General features: G+C 32.1%; 1 protein-coding gene across 1 annotated transcript; it reads left to right on the top strand.

Annotated features, from left to right (window-relative positions):
- Positions 1-5,518: 5,518 nt before the first annotated feature.
- On the top strand, positions 5,519-10,078 carry LOC145042180 (pyrophosphate--fructose 6-phosphate 1-phosphotransferase subunit beta-like). Its single transcript, XM_078990568.1, has 16 exons — positions 5,519-5,827; positions 6,579-6,734; positions 6,892-7,013; positions 7,147-7,200; positions 7,469-7,575; positions 7,667-7,772; positions 7,866-7,929; positions 8,060-8,148; positions 8,247-8,378; positions 8,456-8,626; positions 8,701-8,816; positions 8,899-9,010; positions 9,112-9,196; positions 9,491-9,535; positions 9,636-9,704; positions 9,827-10,078. The coding sequence occupies exons 1-16, from the start codon at positions 5,635-5,637 to the stop codon at positions 9,901-9,903; spliced, it is 1,698 nt and encodes a 565-aa protein (XP_078846694.1). The 5' UTR covers positions 5,519-5,634; the 3' UTR covers positions 9,904-10,078.
- The last annotated feature ends 9,824 nt before the right edge of the window (positions 10,079-19,902 follow it).

The raw sequence follows: 19,902 nt of genomic DNA, 5'->3' as shown, positions 1-19,902 counted from the left end.
TCACAATGGAAACGCTCGTTGTCTACGTGGCCACGAACCACGACCGTGCATACTATCCCGCCGGTTCGTGGTAACTCGTTGTCGTCGTCGATTGTGGTGGGGAGGACATACCACCACCACCAATGAGAGAACGACTCTCTCTCTCAACCTTCTACTTCTTCTCTCTCCCTCTCTCTCTCTCTCTCTCTCTCTCTCTCTTTCTTTGTTCTTCTCTTCATGGTCGTGATATGTATACCAGAGTTGGTTTGTGGTTCATGATGGCGAGGTGGAGCTGAGGTGCTTTTGTTCTTATTACGGGTGTCCTTATTATTCTTTACCTTCATTTACTTGTTAGCCCAATAATGTTATATCTAACATTGCTTTTGTCCATAAATACTTAACAATTTTTTTTTTAATTGTTTTGCGTTTGTTTATCAAATATAGTCTTTGGTAACACTGATTCCGTTTTACATTGTTTTATTTCATGGCTTAATCAAAACACATTTGAAAAGAGTAGAGGTTATTCTTTTCCAAAAAAACAAAATTGTGATGTTTTTAATTAGAACTTAACTATGTATTTAAAGTAGTTAAAATGGATGTTTTTGTGGAACCCAAATTCTTAAATCATGAAAACATTTATACATAAGAACTTTGAAAATCATGAGTGGTTCGATGTTAAAAACATTAATAAGAGGTAAACTTATGAGGTCTCCATTGCAATTGAACTATTTAGCGCCTTTCCAATTATACACGAGAGCTTAGCAGTAGATAGTAGATATGATTGGAAAATCGATCTGGATTGATTCAAAAAAAGACCGAGACTGAAACGGTCTACAACGAGAATTGTTTGAGAAAAGGTTGGTGTAACAACATAAATTTTTAAAACAAAATTTTCATTTTTGCAACATCAAAAACCAGCGTTTAATACTCCAAATTCAAACGTGAACAATGTTATCATAAACAATTACATCCCATGATCATAAAAACAGTTTCTCCGACAGTGTGTACAATCACGTCGGTGCCTTCCCACGGTCCTCGCTAGTACCTGAAACACATAACACAACAATTGTAAGCATAAATGCTTAGTGAGTTCCCCAAAATACAACTTACGCACATCCGCCTTTCCAGGCCCTGACCTTCCGGTCCATGTGTCTCAGGGGACTTTCGTCCCGACTAGGTAAACCTTCCGGTCCTACCTGCGTCAACCTTACGGTTCACATCACAACGCCTTCCGGCCCATAACATATACGCCTTCCAGCCCATAACATAATGCCTTCCAGCCCATATCAAGCATATCATACATGGCACATATAAACGATTAACTTATCACATACGATGCATATAACTCATAACATATCCGACCTTCCAGTCACACACTAAAACCCTTCCGGGTACAGTATAGTGAGAAAACTCACCTCGTGGAAAGTCTAAGATCTCGCGAACTCGCTATCTCCAAATCCCAACGACGACTCTACCTCGCCTAATCATAAAAATATCATTTCAATAATTAAAGACTTCCACAACTAAACTTTACCCCTTATCATCATTCCTCAGAGGGTAAAAGACCATTTTACCCCTCCTTGACCCAAAGTCTTCATGTTGACCAAAACCCTAAAAGTCAACAAAAGTCAACCCTTTTTAGTACGCGGGGCGTACTGCTTGATGTACGTGGGGCGTACATCGCCAACCTCAGGATCGGGGTTTCCACCCAGTACGCTGCGCGTACTGGGAGTTACGCCCATCATAACCATCAGACTTCAACATACATCATTTCTGGTCTTAATCAGTTAAGCCATTACTCCAACATCTAGATCCGACTCTGTTTATGCGTCTAAACCCATAAAGTCGAGACCTTTAAGCCTTGGCATGGCTGTAAAGGCTCCAACACTTCTTAACATCATTCTATTCCAACTCAAGGACCTAGATCTCATGCATGGTGCAACATTCACGTCCAAGATATCAATTTTATGAGTCTACAACTCCAATAGACCAGAAATATGATGGATCTAAGCTTATGGAGACCATTTGCACAAAAAGCCTCCACCTTTGGGACTAAAACCCTAGAAAATGGTACTTGAAGCATATAACATGAACCATATGACAAGATCCGAACTTTTTACCTGATAATGAAGCTTCAACCCTTGCAAAGGTCAGATCCACACTTGAACACCACTTCTAGCCTTCCCAATGAGCTCTTCTTCTCCTTTGCTACCTTGGAATGGCACCACAAAGCTTAGAATACTCACAAAGTGGCCTAAGAACGAATGCACACTCTCTTTAGGGTTTCTCTCTGAGGGATGGTGGCTGAGAAGTCCATCCACACATTCCTTTCATAGCCCTCCAAATGAATTAGGGTTTTTAGGTTTGGACCGGTTACGCCCAACGTAACCTTGGGTACGCCCAGCGTACCTGAGGGTGAACGCGTCCAAATGAAGCGCGCGAGTGCGTGCAGCGTACACCTTGTACGCCCAGCGTACTCGCCTAACATGAAAGCCCTAAAATGACAACATATCAAAGATGCAGGGCCAAAAAGAAGGATACCTGGATTTCGGGCTGTTACAGTTGGTCCTAAAAAGACCAAAAAAGGCCCACCCTAGACCAATCGAAACCAGTATAAAAAGGGATTGTTCTAGAACTGTCTAAAAAAATTGGACCGGTCCACTTCCACTTAAAAAAAAAAAAGTGGAAGCCAAAGTTTAAATATACATAACATTTTTGTATTAATTATACATTTTATAATAATACATTAACCAAATTTTCTCTTCTTTCTTTTATTAAACTTTGGTTTATAACTTTTAGTAGATTTTAATATATCATCTTTTTGTTAATCATATACTTGTTAACGGAAAAACTCGAAACCGAAAAGAAAAATAAAAAAAATACCGAAACCGAACTGAAAATCCGCATGAAAAGACCATAAGACAAAACTGAAAAAGATCACGAGCGGTCCGAAAAAGACCCGACTTGAAACTGTCGTGAACCGGTCCAAAAAAAGATTGGCTTGAGATTGTCAAGGACTAAAAAAAAAAAAAAAAAAAAAAAAAAAAACTAAACCTTTATGAATCATATCTCCCAAAAAAAAATAGTTGATTTATTTGTAACCGTCAATTTTAAAGGGGTATTTGGATAAGGAAAAAAAAGGGTGTTTATTGTTTATTGTTTATTCCCACCACAATAAGCTAAGTTTAAGTGTTTTGAAAAAATAATTAAAAATCAGCGTATTGTGTTAGAAATTAGCTAAATAAATTAATTTTAATAAACATCTTCCCCTTGATTATTACTTATTTTTATTCCTACCACAAATAAGCTAATAAGCTAATCCAAACACCCATAAACTTAGGTGCTTAGCTGTTAGGAACTTTGAAAATCAAGGTTTAAACTTAAATGTAACCAAACTTCCGGCATCTCTATTAAAATCAGCCCACTTTAGTGATTCAGCTTCGATGTTGACTTCTTGTTTAAAGCAACACGACAGTGAAGTGGTATTCGTGAGGAGTGATGCTTCTTTGAATTTTGATGCCATAACAAAGTTCTTTTTTTTTTTTTTTTTTTTTTAATTATTTTTTTTATTATAAAGAGTAAATTACACAAATGGTCCTATGGTTTGGGGTTATTTGTGTGCTTGATTCCTAACTTATTTTTTTAACTCATGAAGTCCCTACTATTTGTTTTCCCTATTGTTTGTTTTTGTTACGCGTTTGGTCCCTATCTTACCTAAAAATACTATTATTTAAATAAGAAAAAATGATGAGATAGATAAGGTAAGACGATGACAGTGGGAAATGGGGGTTTATTTATTTAAATAAATTAAAAAAATCAATAACAAAATAGTATTTTTATATAAGATAGAAACCAAGCGTGTAACAAAAACAAACAGTAAGGACCTACCGAGTTAAAAAATAAGTTAGGAACCAAACGCGTAAATTACCCTAAACCATGGGACCACTCGTGTATTTACTCTATTTTAAAAGAATATTTATGTTTTGCTATAGGGTTGTGATACTTGCCAATACCTTTCCGTGCATATAAATATCGTCTAAAACAGAGTTGAAACGAACAAATTATGATTGTTTGAAGTTGGAATAGATTTGGGTGAAAACTCGTTCTCACGAGGTGAGGAGCATATTTTCACGATGTGAGAGCCCTCATGAGGCGACAAGCAAACTGTCACAAGGTGAAAACTATGCAGCCTAAGCCCACAAAATTTTTATGGTTTTCAAGGTATTTAAATGTAAAGATTCATGTTTAGGGTATTTTATTAGCTTCCATCATATCTAGAACCCCTTGGGAGAAACACTAGCTTCCATTTTCAATATTTGAGCCACCCCTCTCGTCTGTCATCCATTTTTTTTTTAGAGTTTTTGGTGGTTATGGAGCAAAGTTTTCATGTAAGATTGATTCTCGAAGCCTACAATTAAAGATCTCAACTTTAATCTACCTTCTAAACCTTTGTAAGTTATAAAGTTCCAAGATTTATTGCATTTCATCTTTGGATGTAATTGTATTTTGTGTTTTGATCCATTTAAATGAGTTTTGAATGAGATTTATTTAATTGATTTAAACATCTAGTCAATTATGTACCATAAGTACCAATTAATTACCATAATTTAAAACCTCGTTTAGTTATAGTGTTTTAATGATAAATAGCTCTGAAAGCAAAGAACGAAGCTTCACCGGAGTTGCCAAAATCATATTCAGAAAAGATGTGCTGTCACCTAGTGTTGATGTAAATCATTATTGTGAGCTCTGAAGAAGACAAATGAAGCTCTGAAGAAGACGAGATTGGATGACGTTTTTTGTCGAAGCTGTCTTTTGAAAGAAATTAAGACAATGGGATATGTATATTTATTTGAACTTACGAGAAGTATAACTTTTAAATGTGATGTCTGTGTATAAGTTGATTAAGAGAAAAAAGAATTCAAAAGGTGAAGAAGACAACAATAGAGGTGAGTAAAGTTTACTTGAGAGAGAGAGAGAGAGAGAGAGAGAGAGAGAGAGAGAGAGAGAGAGAGAGAGAGAGAGAGAGAGAGAGAGAGAGAGAGAGAGATTTTTCTTTATTTTTTAAGTAAAATAATATTAAAATAATTATAAAAAAATATAAAAATAAAAATAAAAAAACATAATCGTCTTTTTAAGTTTTTTTTTTTATAAAAATCATGAAAATATTTTTATTTTGGTTCATATAAATTGAAATCTTTTTGGACTCTATTTAAATTCTTTTGAATACCTCACATTGCAATTTTGTCTCGCTAAAATGATATATATATATATATATATATATATATATATATATATATATATATATATATATATATATATATATATATATATATATATATATATATATATTAAGAAAATATTAACTTTTTTAAATAATATACAAATCTCACGTATATATTAAAAAAAACATTCACCACATGGGTATTCAAAGAAAGTCACTTGTTACCCTTCGAGTTCTAGAATATTCTAAAGATACCCCTCACGTTCTTTTCGTAGGGGGCGGAGACTCCAAGTCCAAAGACATGTTTGCCCTTCTTCATCTCCACCAACTCCTCTCTCACTATATTTGAGGCGCAACAACCGAAAAACACAGCGCCGAAAGATCTGTGATTTTCTCTCTTTCTGATCTAATCCGATCTCTGTGAAATCAAGTCGATGGCTCCAACTCCTTCGGTAACTAATGGCAGTGATATAGCCATCGGAAAATCACCGGTGACTAGCCGTGCGTCTTCTGTCTACAGCGAAGTGCAGAACAGCCGTCTTGATCATCCGCTCGCTTTACCGTCCGTTTTCCAAAAGCCGTTCAAAGTTGTCAACGGCCCTGAGAGTTCCGCTGCCGGGAATCCAGGTATTTTGTGATGTAGGTTTATTTTCAGCGAACTATGTTTTTCTTCTTCCTTTTATATAAGAAAGGTTTTTATGCGTAAACATAGTGGATTCGCGATGAAGATCTGTATAAGTTTATAGTACTATTTACATTGTGTTAATATTATTTGAATGGTTGCTCTATGAGTTCTGTTATTCGAATTCATTCGGTTCGAAATTTTAAAATTAGATCCTTCGTCCACATAAACCACGGCAAATATCAGATCTATCGGATCGTGGATGAAAGCTTGTAGTGAACTTTGGAACTTTCGTCTATTGTTTTGATCACCGTTGATGTGATCGACAAATACTTATAATCTTCATTTGCGTTTCTTCCCTTTTTCCATGCCGGCAATGAGCATAAAGCGGACAAAACATATCTATCAACTTTTATGTTAATATCCAGAGGGAGAAAAAAAGTGGTCGAATTCAAAGGGCTAAGACTTTGAAATTTCATGATTTACTAGTTCATGAAAAGAAAGAACAAACCCTCAATGGGGTCAAATAACAGCAATAGCTAAACCATGGCATCGCCTGTGGTTATTCCCAGAAGCCTACTTACATGGACTTTTTTCTCTTTCTGTTTTTTTGAAAAAGTTCTTTAATACTAATTACCTTTGAATATGAAAAGTGCTTTCCTGTTCATGAAATTCAATTTATATCACTTTTAATCACATTGTTTTCTTAAATGGTGTACCCCTAACTTGATCTTTGTTGATTTTTAACTTGTGTAGATGAAATTGCAAAACTCTTCCCATCCCTATTTGGTCAACCTTCAGCAGTGTTGAAGCCAAGTGAATCAAATGATCCTGCATTAGCCTTGAAGATAGGAGTGGTGTTGTCAGGAGGTCAAGCTCCAGGAGGACACAATGTCATATCTGGAATGTTTGGTTAGTATTCCATCTTTCTTAATTCATGTTATCTGAAATGCCCATTTAATCAATATATATATTTAAATTTTTAAAAACTAATTCAAGTCTTCTTCTTCTTCTTCTTCTTCTTCTTCTTCTACTTCTTCTTCTTCTTCTTCTTCTCCACCCATTGTAGATTACTTACAGGAACGCTGCAAAGGAAGTACTTTATATGGATTCAAGGGTGGACCAGCTGGAATCATGCAAGGAAAATACATTGTCTTAACCCCTGAGTTTATTTATCCATACAGAAATCAGGTACCTTTTTACTTCTAATATGAAATATATCTACTTTTTGTTCAAGGTTATTAAGATAACTTTATGTAAATATATGATCACAGTTTGTATATCTTTACCAAGTTTCTAACTCTCTTTAAGTTCTCTGTATCAGGGAGGATTCGATATGATCTGTAGTGGAAGGGACAAGATTGAAACTCCAGAACAGGTTTTGTATTTATTTTATGGGCTACAACATACTCTGTTCCAGATTTATTATATAATGATATTTATGAACAATGGGGTCAATTATGAATTGCAAATTTGCTTTATAAATGGTCCCCATATAAAGAACCTTGAAAGAATCTTAAAATATTTCCAAAAAAAAAAATTAAATCATGTTTCACATTTCTATTGTGAAATTGTAGTTTTGATGTCATTTCTCAAATAAAATATTTTAAAGTTCAATTTCACAAAAATACTGACCTAATTTACAGTTTAAGCAAGCTGAAGACACAGCAGCCAAACTTGATCTTGATGGGCTTGTTGTCATTGGTGGAGATGATTCAAACACAAATGCTTGTCTTCTTGCTGAATATTTCAGGTGAATTGTTTTTTCATAAAAGTATTTATTTTATTTTTTTTCAAAATGCAAATGTTTCTTTATATTACTTACAACTAAATGTATCTCACAGGAGTAAGAATTTGAAGACTCGTGTCATTGGATGCCCAAAAACCATTGATGGAGACTTGAAATGTAAAGAGGTTCCTACAAGCTTTGGATTTGATACTGCTTGTAAGGTAATTACTAATTACCATTATGCCCTTAACATTCATATAACAGTTCATTCATGGTTGATAACATTGCTTGTATTTTAATTTTTAAATACACAGATCTATGCTGAACAGATTGGAAATGTTATGATAGATGCACGTTCCACAGGGAAATATTATCACTGTAAGCATTTATATAATTTGAAAAATAAAAATATATAAACTTGGTCAACCTTTGACCAAGGAAATAGGAATATTTAATATTCACATGGTTGCTAATTATAAGGTTGTATTGTATATTTGTATGTATGCAGTTGTAAGGCTTATGGGACGTGCTGCTTCCCACATTACATTAGAATGTGCTTTACAAACTCATCCAAACATCACTCTTATTGGAGAAGAGGTATACACAATTCAATTCTTTTTTTATTTATTTTTTATTTTTGTAAAGATATTCACTAATTGTTTTTTTTTTGTTGTGATAATCTCATTTTCTGACAGGTTGCATCAAAGAAATTGACATTAAAAAAGGTTACAAATTACATAGCGGATGTAATCTGTAAACGTGCAGATCTTGGTTATAACTATGGTGTTATTCTGATACCTGAAGGACTTATTGATTTCATCCCTGAGGTATAAAAAAGTGGAAAAGACGAGAATACCCTTGTGAGGCATTTTTCATACTAATGATTGTTGTTGATGATTTGTAGGTGCAACAGCTGATTTCTGAATTAAATGAAATATTGGCAAATGAAACTGTTGATGAGGGAGGAATTTGGAAACAAAAACTTGTTCCTCAGTCTTTGCAGCTTTTTGAGTTGCTTCCTTCAGCAATTCAAGATCAATTGTTGCTTGAAAGAGATCCACATGGAAATGTCCAGGTAATTTATCTTTTTTTACTAATTTAAATTTAAATCAAATGTCATGATTCATGATTATTTATTTATTTTTATAGGTTGCGAAAATTGAAACAGAGAAGATGCTTATTCAGATGGTTGAAACTGAATTGGATCAAAGGAAGCAAATCAGTCAATATAATGGCGAATTTAAAGGCCAATCCCACTTTTTTGGGTAACTTTATTGGAAATATATATTATGACATTGTTTTTTGATTGTTTTTTTTTTAAAAAAAAAAATTATAAATTTTTATTAGGTATGAAGGGAGATGTGGTTTGCCTTCAAACTTTGATTCTTCATACTGCTATGCATTGGGTTATGGTGCTGGAGCTTTGCTTCAAAGTGGAAAAACTGGATTAATATCATCAGTGAGTTAGCTATCTTTAATCTTTGATAAAATCTTTATATGTTTGTTTATTATAAATTATAAATTATAAATTATAATTATAAATTTCAATGATACATGAAGGTTGGTAATTTAGCTGCACCAGTTGCAGAATGGACTGTTGGAGGAACTCCGTTGACTTCATTAATGGACGTTGAGAGGAGACATGGTAATATAATAATATTTTATAATATTAATGGCTCAAAAATATTTTAAATATCATATTCATTCATTCTAAAACTGGTGTTTTGGTGTAAATAGTATAACACCAAACATGTCACTATTCATCAACAGCATTTTTTGTGTTTTAGATTGTGGTTGGAAATCATCTCATCATTATTATGATTATTTTTCTCATCATTATCATCAATTCATTATCATTATTATTATTGGTCATTATCATTATTATTATTATTATTATTTTGAATATGATTATAATATCTCAATATTATTTGTTTGGTAGGTAAATTCAAACCTGTGATAAAGAAGGCAATGGTTGAGCTTGATGGTGAGTTTCTTAAAATGCTTTAATTTTTATTTTCCAATTTAAATAACTTTTCGCACACCAATTTTTTAATTAAAATATATATATATATATAAAATTGTAGGCGCACCATTCAAGAAATTTGCATCAAAGAGGGAGGATTGGGCCATTTATAACAGATATATTAGTCCTGGTATGTTCTTTCTTATATCCCATTAACAAATCTATAATAAAATTTAATACTTTATTCATGTTTCTTGTTTGATATTTATCTTATTATTATTATTTTTTTTTATTTTGAATAAACTTTTTTAGGTCCGATTCAGTTTAGTGGACCAGTGGCTGATATTTCTAACCACACCTTATTGTTGGAGCTTGGAGTTGAAGCCTAGTTATCAAATATAAATCATATTAATATTTTTCATCTTTTAGTGAAACGTTTGACAAAATTCCAAGTATTTTTTCCTATGAATTTGAATATGTTTTTGGTATAATTGGATTTTAAGTTCTTGTTGGCATTTAGGTTAAAGGCTACTTGAACGAATGAAAGGATTTTGATTTCTGATGTGTTTTGAAGCCAAAATGTGTGTGGTTTTTTTTACTTAGTATGGGGTAATAATATGTCTGAAAAGGTTGTTTAAAAAGGACTGATTGATATTAGTCAATTCTAACAATGCCCTTAGGATTTTAGTAGGATTTGTTGAGAGTAGTAAGCAACCATGTATTTCACGTATTTAATGGAGAAAAACTTCACTCGTCTATATCATCTGACTTGACATCATAAGCATCTTGTAGCCTAGCTGGAGATAGGGAAATTGTCAGAAAAGTAGAAAAGTTATAATATTATGTGAAAAGTTTCATTAGTCTTAATTTTTTTTTGAATATAAAAATCCAGATTATTTTATTCTAGTTTAAAATAACAATTTTTTTTTTCTTTTAGCAAGAAATGATATATTATCATGTAAAATCAAATAATTAAGATTATTTCTGTTAAAAAAAAAATGGGACTAAAGTAAAATTTTCTGAAAATCTTGGGATTATTCTGACAATTTCCATCGGAGATTTGCCTAAAACCAAGGAAGGATAGAAAAATCTAAATGTACTTGGTAATAGAGGTTATTTATAAGTACATGGGATTTGGAAATGAGTTGATTTACGAAATAATGAATGGGTGTAAAGATGATGTCCTATATTGATTAAGAGAATGATTGCTCCAAATGGCGCTAAATGAATATTATGTCCATAAATCTATATGGCATGTATAAAAAGCAGTAGGAAGAGGAGGCGAAAACATTTGTATGAAGCATGGTATAGGTATTTTGGGGGTTTAAGACACTAAAATGACAAAGTTAGATTTGTTCTATGTAAAGTTGATGCGAGGTAATTATCAATTTGATGTAAATTGTAGTAGTGTGGGGAAGACCGGGTGTATTTTGCTTCTTTGAGATCCAATGGAGATTGTTAAATTAAACATTTTTTTTACAAAGAATTTGATATAAACCATGTTAAACTACATTAAAAGTGAAAGTGAAAATAAAAAACATTTATAATACATTAAACATGACTACGTTTGTTTTGGGGTGTCACACTAACAAAATAAAAATATGATATTGTCAAATTATCTAAAAATTACACATCCTATTTTACATTATAGAAATACCATATAAGCAAAAAAATAAAAAAAAATAAAAACATATTATAAATCAAAATTATTGAATTAAAAAATATTATTAGTTTGAGAACAAATGAATTTTTATAAAAATATATATATAAAAAGGAAACAAAAAAAATGTCAGAAAGGACAAAAACCAGCGTCTTTAGTACTCTTTTAATTTAAAAACATTTTCTAAAAAATATATTTTTAACACAAAATTTGTTAGTATCACAATTAAAAAAATTACTAAATTTGTACGCCTTTAGTGAAAATAAAAAAGAAATTCAATATATGATGGTGACCTTCAAAACTAACAATCGGAACCGAGTTGTCAATTTGTGAGATATTTGATATCAATTCGAAAAATACACCAAATCAATTCATTTTAAGTCAAATCGAACTCAAGCTCGAACTATTTGAATATAATGACGAGCTTTGCTCAAGTATTAAAAAATGTTGCTTGAGAAGTTGGTAAACTTAGTTATATTTAAATGTTTTCCCTTTATTTTATTCAATATACATACACGAGTAGAGTTGAATCGATTTCGAAAGCTTAATCAAACTTATAAGTAATATTTATACTTTTACCTTTTATTTTATTCATATGGCATCCTCAATCCGATCAAGTCGAGTTTGTAAGCTTTACTGTGTTTCTATTGCAATTCAATGTAATTTTATTTCCTAATTAACTAATCAGACGAAGTTCGAAAGTGTCAATTACATTATCAAGCTCAATATGAATTTGGTAGTCCTCGACTCTCGACTCTCGATTACACCTCTAGATAGTTTTAATATAAAAAATATATATAATTATATTGCGAAAAAAAGTTTGTGCACATAAATAAATATTAAATGGAGAAGATAAATTTGATAGATTATAAAAAAATGGAGAAGATAAATTTGATAATTGATAATTAAATGGTTGAAAATATAAATATTTAACAAATAATATCAAAATTGTTTCGGTATTAAAAGTTTAACTTTTAATTATTTAATAAAATAGTTACAGGTTATAAAAAGCTAGGAATGAGGAATGAGGATAATTCACATTTCACAATGGTCTCTCTTGGGCCTATCACATGGGATAACGTCTGTACATGTAACGGTGTAAAAGAGCGTTACAGAAGTGCTTCTTAACTACCAACATCAAAAGACGCGTAATCCACAGTTTGCAGTTATTGTTTCCACACATTTCTTTTCTCCACACAAACTTTTTAAATCCACACAAAAATGTCAACAACCATTTTGTATTTAAAATAGTAGCATTTGTAAGTTTGTTTGAAGTTAGCAATAATCACTCTGGGAAACTGGCTTGTCAATTATGAATTCGTTTATTTGTATAGTTTATTCTAAAAGAAAAGTAAATTTTTATTTCCCTCACATAAAGTTAATTTCTGTACTACTAGTTCATACCTTTTTTTATTTCCTTTTACTTTGAATCTTATGTTAAAATATGATAAGTGTTATAATTTCTCTCTCTCTCTCTCTCTCTATATATATATATATATATATATATATATATATATATATATATATATATATATATATATATATATATATATATATATATAAAGGTTCGTAACAGCTCAAATTAACTTACTTTAAACGTATTTTTGGCAAAGAACTTTAAAAAATAATAATAATAATAATAATTAATTTTTAGTTTTAAAAAAAAAACGTTTACTCGATAAGAAAACCATCTTCGGAATTACGAACTTAACACTTTGGATTATGAATTTAAAAATTTTGTTTTAAACAAAAACTCGCAATTCAATGGTCACTTTAATTAGTTTTTGGAGAGCTTTTGACTTTTAGTTTTTTTGAGAACATCTAGATTTTCTTACTAGATATACCCTTAAAAATATATTTATTTGCAACCTTATAGAACATTTTGTTGTACATTAGCACATTGAAATAGAAGTTATCACCGGTAATTATGCTGACATCAAGTACATGATATGAACCGAACATTAACTATAAAGTTTAGTGAATAACTACTACAATAAAATAACAACATATATTTAGATATTAAAATAATTTTTCAGCAACAAATAAACATCACATCTAACATATTAATTTAAACCTTATCAACACCGTTTTATATCACTAAACTACACATATCACCTTTAATATTATATATTTTAATATTACAATGCACCTTCTCCATAAATTGTACAAACAACGATAGGTGTTAGAGTAGAGTTACTCACATGGTTAGTTGCTAGACCTATTCCTGCTCCGGTCTTTGGTTTCCGCTGCCCTTCAGTTTGCCACTTCCCTACACCTATCCAAAAAACAACAAGTTCCTCCGGACCTATTACAACTTATTATGGGTTGAACTTTGTGGTCAATTGTCATTAAATTCATCAAACTCTATGATACAATTGTTTACTAACTTAACCCCATAAACTATTAGCTAACTCAAAATTCTAACAATTCCAAAAGTTAGAGTTTGTCACCCACAATAAACAAATCCGTAGAATTTACATATTAGATTTACAACAGAGTTTATAACAACACCATGTTGTAACTTCTAACAACTTTTTTTTTTTGAAAAGAACTAACTTAGGGTCTAACAAACTTCTAACAACTAACTTAGGGTCTAACGTTTTATCGTAATTACATTATAAAACACGACAACGTAATAACAGAACAAGCGGATACCTTAGCCTGATCAACATCTTGTACTTTCACGTTCTAGTACCGACTCTTCAATCTACACCTTGAGAACCATCACCCTATCACTCCTCCTCCCCCCTCTCTCTGATCCCCATGTGTTCAAAACCTCCAAAATGAACACGAGAATTCATTTATATACTTGAGAGAAATGAGGAATCACGACGCGACCATAAGGCGGTTGTGTCGCAACTAACACCACACGTCCGACCCTCTGCCATGTATCATCTCCTGCTATCACGTGTCATACTCACTTGACATGTGTCTCAATCTCTTAGCATGTGTGCAATATCAAACACCTCATTGCATCATGATCTAGTCATTGACTTCCATTGACCACGACACGCCACGATTTTTCAACAATAACAATTTACTTATAATTTTTTTATATTCTCCTTCTACATTACAACTTAACATCAATACATCTTTTATAAGCAAAATAAAGCAAATTCTATGCTTTATTTCTCCTACCTGTCTCATAAACAAGTTATACTCCTTGGAATAATACCTGTTATGGAAAACAAAAGTAGGTATTAGGCCCAACCTTATAGTTCAATGAGTTAAGATAGGAATTAGGGCCCCAATTGAAAGGGGCCCTGTTCAATTTCAATCTAAGCTTCGAGTTTCCAAAAAAATCACGCTGCAATCTAGATCAATATGCACGATAATTAAACTTCTGTTCTTTTCCTCCCTTCTCCAATCGATTCAAGGCTTCAAGCAATTAAGTGAGCGATCACAACTGTCTTCACTCTTCACTTCTTCTTGCTTCTTTATTCTCGCCTTCTCGGTTTCTGTTGTCTGTTGATGATCTGCACTTTGTAGCTATTCTTCTTAATTTATCATTTGTTGTGATGCTGTCACTGAAATGCAGAAACGGTAATATGAATTTTCACTTTTCAATTTTCATTTTTCTATTATCTCTAATTATCTAATTGGGGTTAATAGCTAATTAATTAGGGTTAATCTTTTGACAATGGGCATTACATAACCACATATTTTTGATTTTTCAAGTTTTAATGAACTGTCATTTGTTAAACTGTTATAGAATTGAAGAACCGATACATAGAATTTACCGAGGCAGTCTTGACTTCTTGTAGGATCAGACGATCAATAGTTATTAATCTATTTGATTGTAGCCAGGAATGTTGACAGTAGCAGACTACATATGAATGATTTTTTTCATAATAAATTAACCTTATTTGCAGTCTAATGAATGATTTTTTTCATAATAAATTAACATGTGATAGTATTTGACAATTTTGGTTCTGATAATTGACAGAACCGTGTGGAATAATGGAATTGCATATGAGATTTCAATTAGATATGTATATAATTGATTTCATTAGAAATATAGCATACAAAATAGAAAAAGTTTTGAATTTATATTTTTGGTGTCACATAACCATTAACTCAATTACCTAAAAAGTTTAAGTTGTTTGGGCTCATAATTTGGTTTTGTTTTGAATGAGATTCTTGTTTGACATCATGTTATATAATTTCTTTTGATTAAAACACAATGTTTTATTATTAAGTTATGTAATTTGTATTTTAATTGTTTTTGGCTTTATCCAAATGGCATGAATGATCAAAGTTGTTAATCTTTTCAATTTTATGATTTTTTATTCCAGATTGGAAGATTCCATTGTTCATTGATTCTATTGTTCACTGATTCTAGATTGGTTGATTCCATTGTTCACAGATTCTAGATTGACAGATTCCATTAGATATGAAGTTTGGGTGATGTTTGAGCTCATGCTTGATGTTTTGACCTCCTTTTCTTCATGCGTGACCTAATTTGAGCTTAAGTCTTACATTAGGCTGCAAGACCTTAAAGCATCGATTTTTTTTGGCTTTTCGGGGTGTTAGGAAGCCTTCTGGAGGAGTTACATTATTGGCTTAATGGATTAAGGGTTTAATTCTTCAAGATGGATTAAAGGTTTATATATATATATATATATATATATATATATATATATATATATATATATATATATATATATATATATATATATATATATATATATATAGGGGATAGGGAATATACATTACAACCGTACCTAAGCCTAGGTACTAAACCTCTAAAATATGTCGTTTTAATTTAATAAATATACCTAATTTGGCTTTCACTTGGTAATATACCATCCTTGATAACATTTCTTTCATACATTATCATTTTACCATCCCTGTTTTCATTCCTCAATTATCATTTATTACTTCATCCTAGTAAACATTATATTTTCCCATTGTCATCAAGGTCGAAGATAATCAATATTCTTGTTTCCTTATCAAAACTATTTCATCTCTCTTGAATCTAAATCATCAAGTGTTAATCATGAATCCCTTAACTGCAATGTTTATATAGTAAAACAATGTATTTTCATGAGGTTATATAGTAAACAATGTATTTTCATGAGGTTTAGTACATAAGCTTAGGTGGGGCTGTAATGTATATTCACTTTTCCCATATATATATATATATATATATATATATATATATATATATATATATATATATATATATATATATATGCTTAGGTTATTTAGTTTTTACTAACTATTGTGTGCCAAAATGCATAGATCTGGATCAACGGGTGAAATTAATCAATGAACATGATTTGAGGGTGTATGATAGTATAATGGGATAACATGTACCATATAATTACATAAATTTTAGCAAAAGGGTATTTTGGACAATTAACTATATTTATAAAAGGAAATTTTTGGATTTTTAGGGATAATAAATTCTCCTAATTTTTAAAATTTGATTTTTTTTAATTAATTCAATTTTAATTCTAAAGTAATTTGTAAACATAACCAATTTTATTCTGCCAGAATATTTTTTGTTAGAATGAGGTTCTTTCAAAATTTTATTCTATTAGAATATTATTGAAGAATATTCTTGAATCCGAGGTTGAAAAATAACAACATTCTAATATATTTTTATACATCTGAACTTAAATACAAATTCATGTATATTCTTACAAACTAAAAGTCTTATACATTTTAACATAATTTTACATATTCTAAAAGAATATCAACAAAAATGAATAAAATTCTTAAAAAATAACAACATTCTTAAATTGTGAATATCATCAAACTTTATTCATTCTTCAAGTTATTCCTATTAGGTCTTTAATGCATTCTTCCAGCCATTCCTATCACACATACAATAAAAACTAATAATGGTTAAAAACATGTTACTTGCAATTAACTATCACTTTATATAAGTTGGTAGAATAAATAGAATATGACAGAATACATAGAATATATTCTGGAAGAAATACACAGATTTTATTCTGGCATAATACATTCTGAAAGAATATATAGAATACATTCAAGCCATTCTTATCACAAATGTAACAAAAACATCAAAATCCAACAATAAACACTAATTCATTCTAAAAGAATACAAACATTATGAAAGAATGGATTTATATAAATAAATTCTTACAGAATACACACAAATCCATTCACACCTCATAATCAACTTTCACATCATAATAGACTAATTTCTTCTAAAAAAACATCACCAATTGGGTTTTTTTTTATACATTTCAAGAGAAAGAAATTAAATAAAAACAAACACTAAGGGTATCCTACTGAGAATTAGTCAATTACCGAGAATTTGGCTTGAAACATCTCTTATGCATTCTATCGAACACCTTTTGTGCATTATCAAATGCTTCTGTGTAAAAGAAAAACCACCAACAAAGGAGAAGCTCAATACACACATACAGGGTAAAATGAACCAACAACAAAAAGCATGCAACTCCAGGAAAAACTGACCACACTCCTACTAAGTAACAACAAATAATTGCACACAAGCCAAAGAACCAGCAACACAGCAAAAAAAAAACACCACGGGTAAAAAGGTCAACAACCCTAAAAACCATTCCGAACAGCAAGAATCGTAGTGGAGCCCCAACAAAACAAAAGCAGACAACTGCGAATTGAGCCAATCAAAACTCAAACTTAGGGGAACTCCATGAAATAGAAATACATAGGAAGAATCCATAGAAACAACCACATATATGTGACCTAATGTGGAATAAAGAAAAAGAAACAATAAAAAACAATCAAATTTATTGAAAAGCTAAGTGATTTGAAGTCATGAAGAAAAAATAAAATTGTTTAGAAAAAATTACAGAAGATGTTGACTTCTGATTAAAGATTAAGATGTGAGCTGGCTGATGATTTCTACTCTTTTACTTAAGAAGATGAAGACCGACAGAGGAGGGTGGTCGCTTGATGACGGTGGTGGGTCATCACCGCTAACATGAGGGGGAGGTGTTGTTAAAGAGGAGGCATCGATAGAATGTTTCTGTCGTCGAAGGGGAGAGTCGTTGGAGGAAGAAAAAACCGTTGGAGGAAGAATATCTGTAGATGAAAATGAATGACATGGGTTATTTTTAGGGTTTTAAAATACTGATTTTCTTTCCTTAATTGTAGGATTAAATTAAATGACCTCATTAATTGTAAATACAAAAAACCAAAAATTCCCTTATTTGATTTAATTAATTATTTAATGTTTACTAATTTGTGATTGGTGCATACATGCACACAATAGTTGCTAAAAACATTTGAACCTAACTCTCTCTCTCTCTCTCTCTATATATATATATATATATTATTGTATGTTAGGATGTGGGAGTATTAATATGATGGTAGGTTGGTTATCATCTAGTGGAATTCCCTAGGGGCTATTATATATAACCACATAGGATAGCCTGAGAACTCTTGATCCAGGCTTTCTTTCCTATTTTGTGTTTGGTTGTGGCTCTAGAGTCGGATCATCTGTTCGGATGGCTATCTCACCTCTGGTTACTTGTCGCCAAGGTTCTAAAAAGCTCGCCATGGCGCACTACGGCTCTAAGGCTTGTACCTGCCACCAAGATTTACCAAAAGGCTGCCTTAACTCATATATATGTATAAAAATGAATAATAGTTGAAAATACATATAAAAATATTAATTACATACAAAATTGCCGCCATATGTCATGCCTTACAAACTACATGGCTCGCCAAGGCTCAGAAAAGCTTGAGGATTGACATTACTGGCAAGTCATGCCTTATATTATTTAGAACCTTAGTTGTTGCTATGAATTCCATTTAGATTTGTTGGTAGCGGAGCAGTGTCCTGTGAGGGGACTAATAGGCGATAGTGAACTATATGATAGGTAGATTGGTAATTGCATATACTTACTTGACTTTTTGTTTATTTATATGTCGACATATTGTGGTAGGTGAGGTTGAGGCGGTCCTGCTGTGTGCGGGAAGCCAAGATACCTGGAGCAGACTGGCTGTAAGCTGTAGGCACGGAGGCTCGGGAAGCGGTTGGGTTATCTCATCAGGCCAACAAACGCAGGGTAATCCAATCCGATGATTGTAGACCTAGTATACATGTTGTATATGTTTTACAATGTGTGGTATTTGGGGAAACTCACTAAGTTTTGTGCTTACCTACTTGTTATTGTTTTTCAGGTTCAATCAGTGATTGTGGGAAGGAGAAGGCGTGACTGCACAAACTCATCAACAATATTGTCATGGGCTACCCCCATGGTCTTCCCTGGAAATTCCATGAGCTGCCCCCATGGTCTTACGTCCAAGTGTCATGGGCTTCCTCATGGTCTTTCCTTGAAATCTCATGGGCTGCCCCTACGGTCTAATAACCAAGGGCCATCGGCTGCCCCATGGTCTTTCATGCAGTTGCCATGGGCTACCCCCATGGCCTCTCAAACAAAGGCCACAGGCTGCCCCCGAGGGTCTTGCATGCAAGACTGATATAGACAATTAGCATCCTACGTAGTATAGTGTGAAGGCTCACCTTACTCACAAAATCAGTTAAACCATAACTGAATGCTCTGCAACTGATTCTACAACACTCTTATCAAAACATACAAGGTCCAATCTTAGTCTACACCTTGAATCCAACAATCTTGACCAAAAGTTAACCCAAGTCAACAAGTCAATGGTCAAAGGTCAACCCACAAAGTCAATAACTTAAACATTTACCTCAACTGATCGCAATGTCATGGCCTTCCATTGGCCACATCTTGGCAAC

Source organism: Lactuca saligna, chromosome 4 (assembly GCF_052625555.1).
Source record: "Lactuca saligna cultivar CGN05327 chromosome 4, ASM5262555v1, whole genome shotgun sequence".
Classification (NCBI taxonomy): domain Eukaryota; kingdom Viridiplantae; phylum Streptophyta; class Magnoliopsida; order Asterales; family Asteraceae; genus Lactuca; species Lactuca saligna.
The sequence above is the reverse complement of the archived record's forward strand: the minus strand, read 5'-3'. Positions and strand labels throughout refer to the sequence as shown.

Bases quoted from the DNA above. Each gene is read 5' to 3' on its own strand.
- LOC145042180 (XM_078990568.1), top strand. From the start codon at position 5,635: ATGGCTCCAACTCCTTCGGTAACTAATGGCAGTGATATAGCCATCGGA. The intron at 9,197-9,490 runs GTAATATAATAA...TTTGTTTGGTAG, and splicing joins GGACGTTGAGAGGAGACATG to GTAAATTCAAACCTGTGATA. The intron at 9,705-9,826 runs GTATGTTCTTTC...AAACTTTTTTAG, and splicing joins TAACAGATATATTAGTCCTG to GTCCGATTCAGTTTAGTGGA.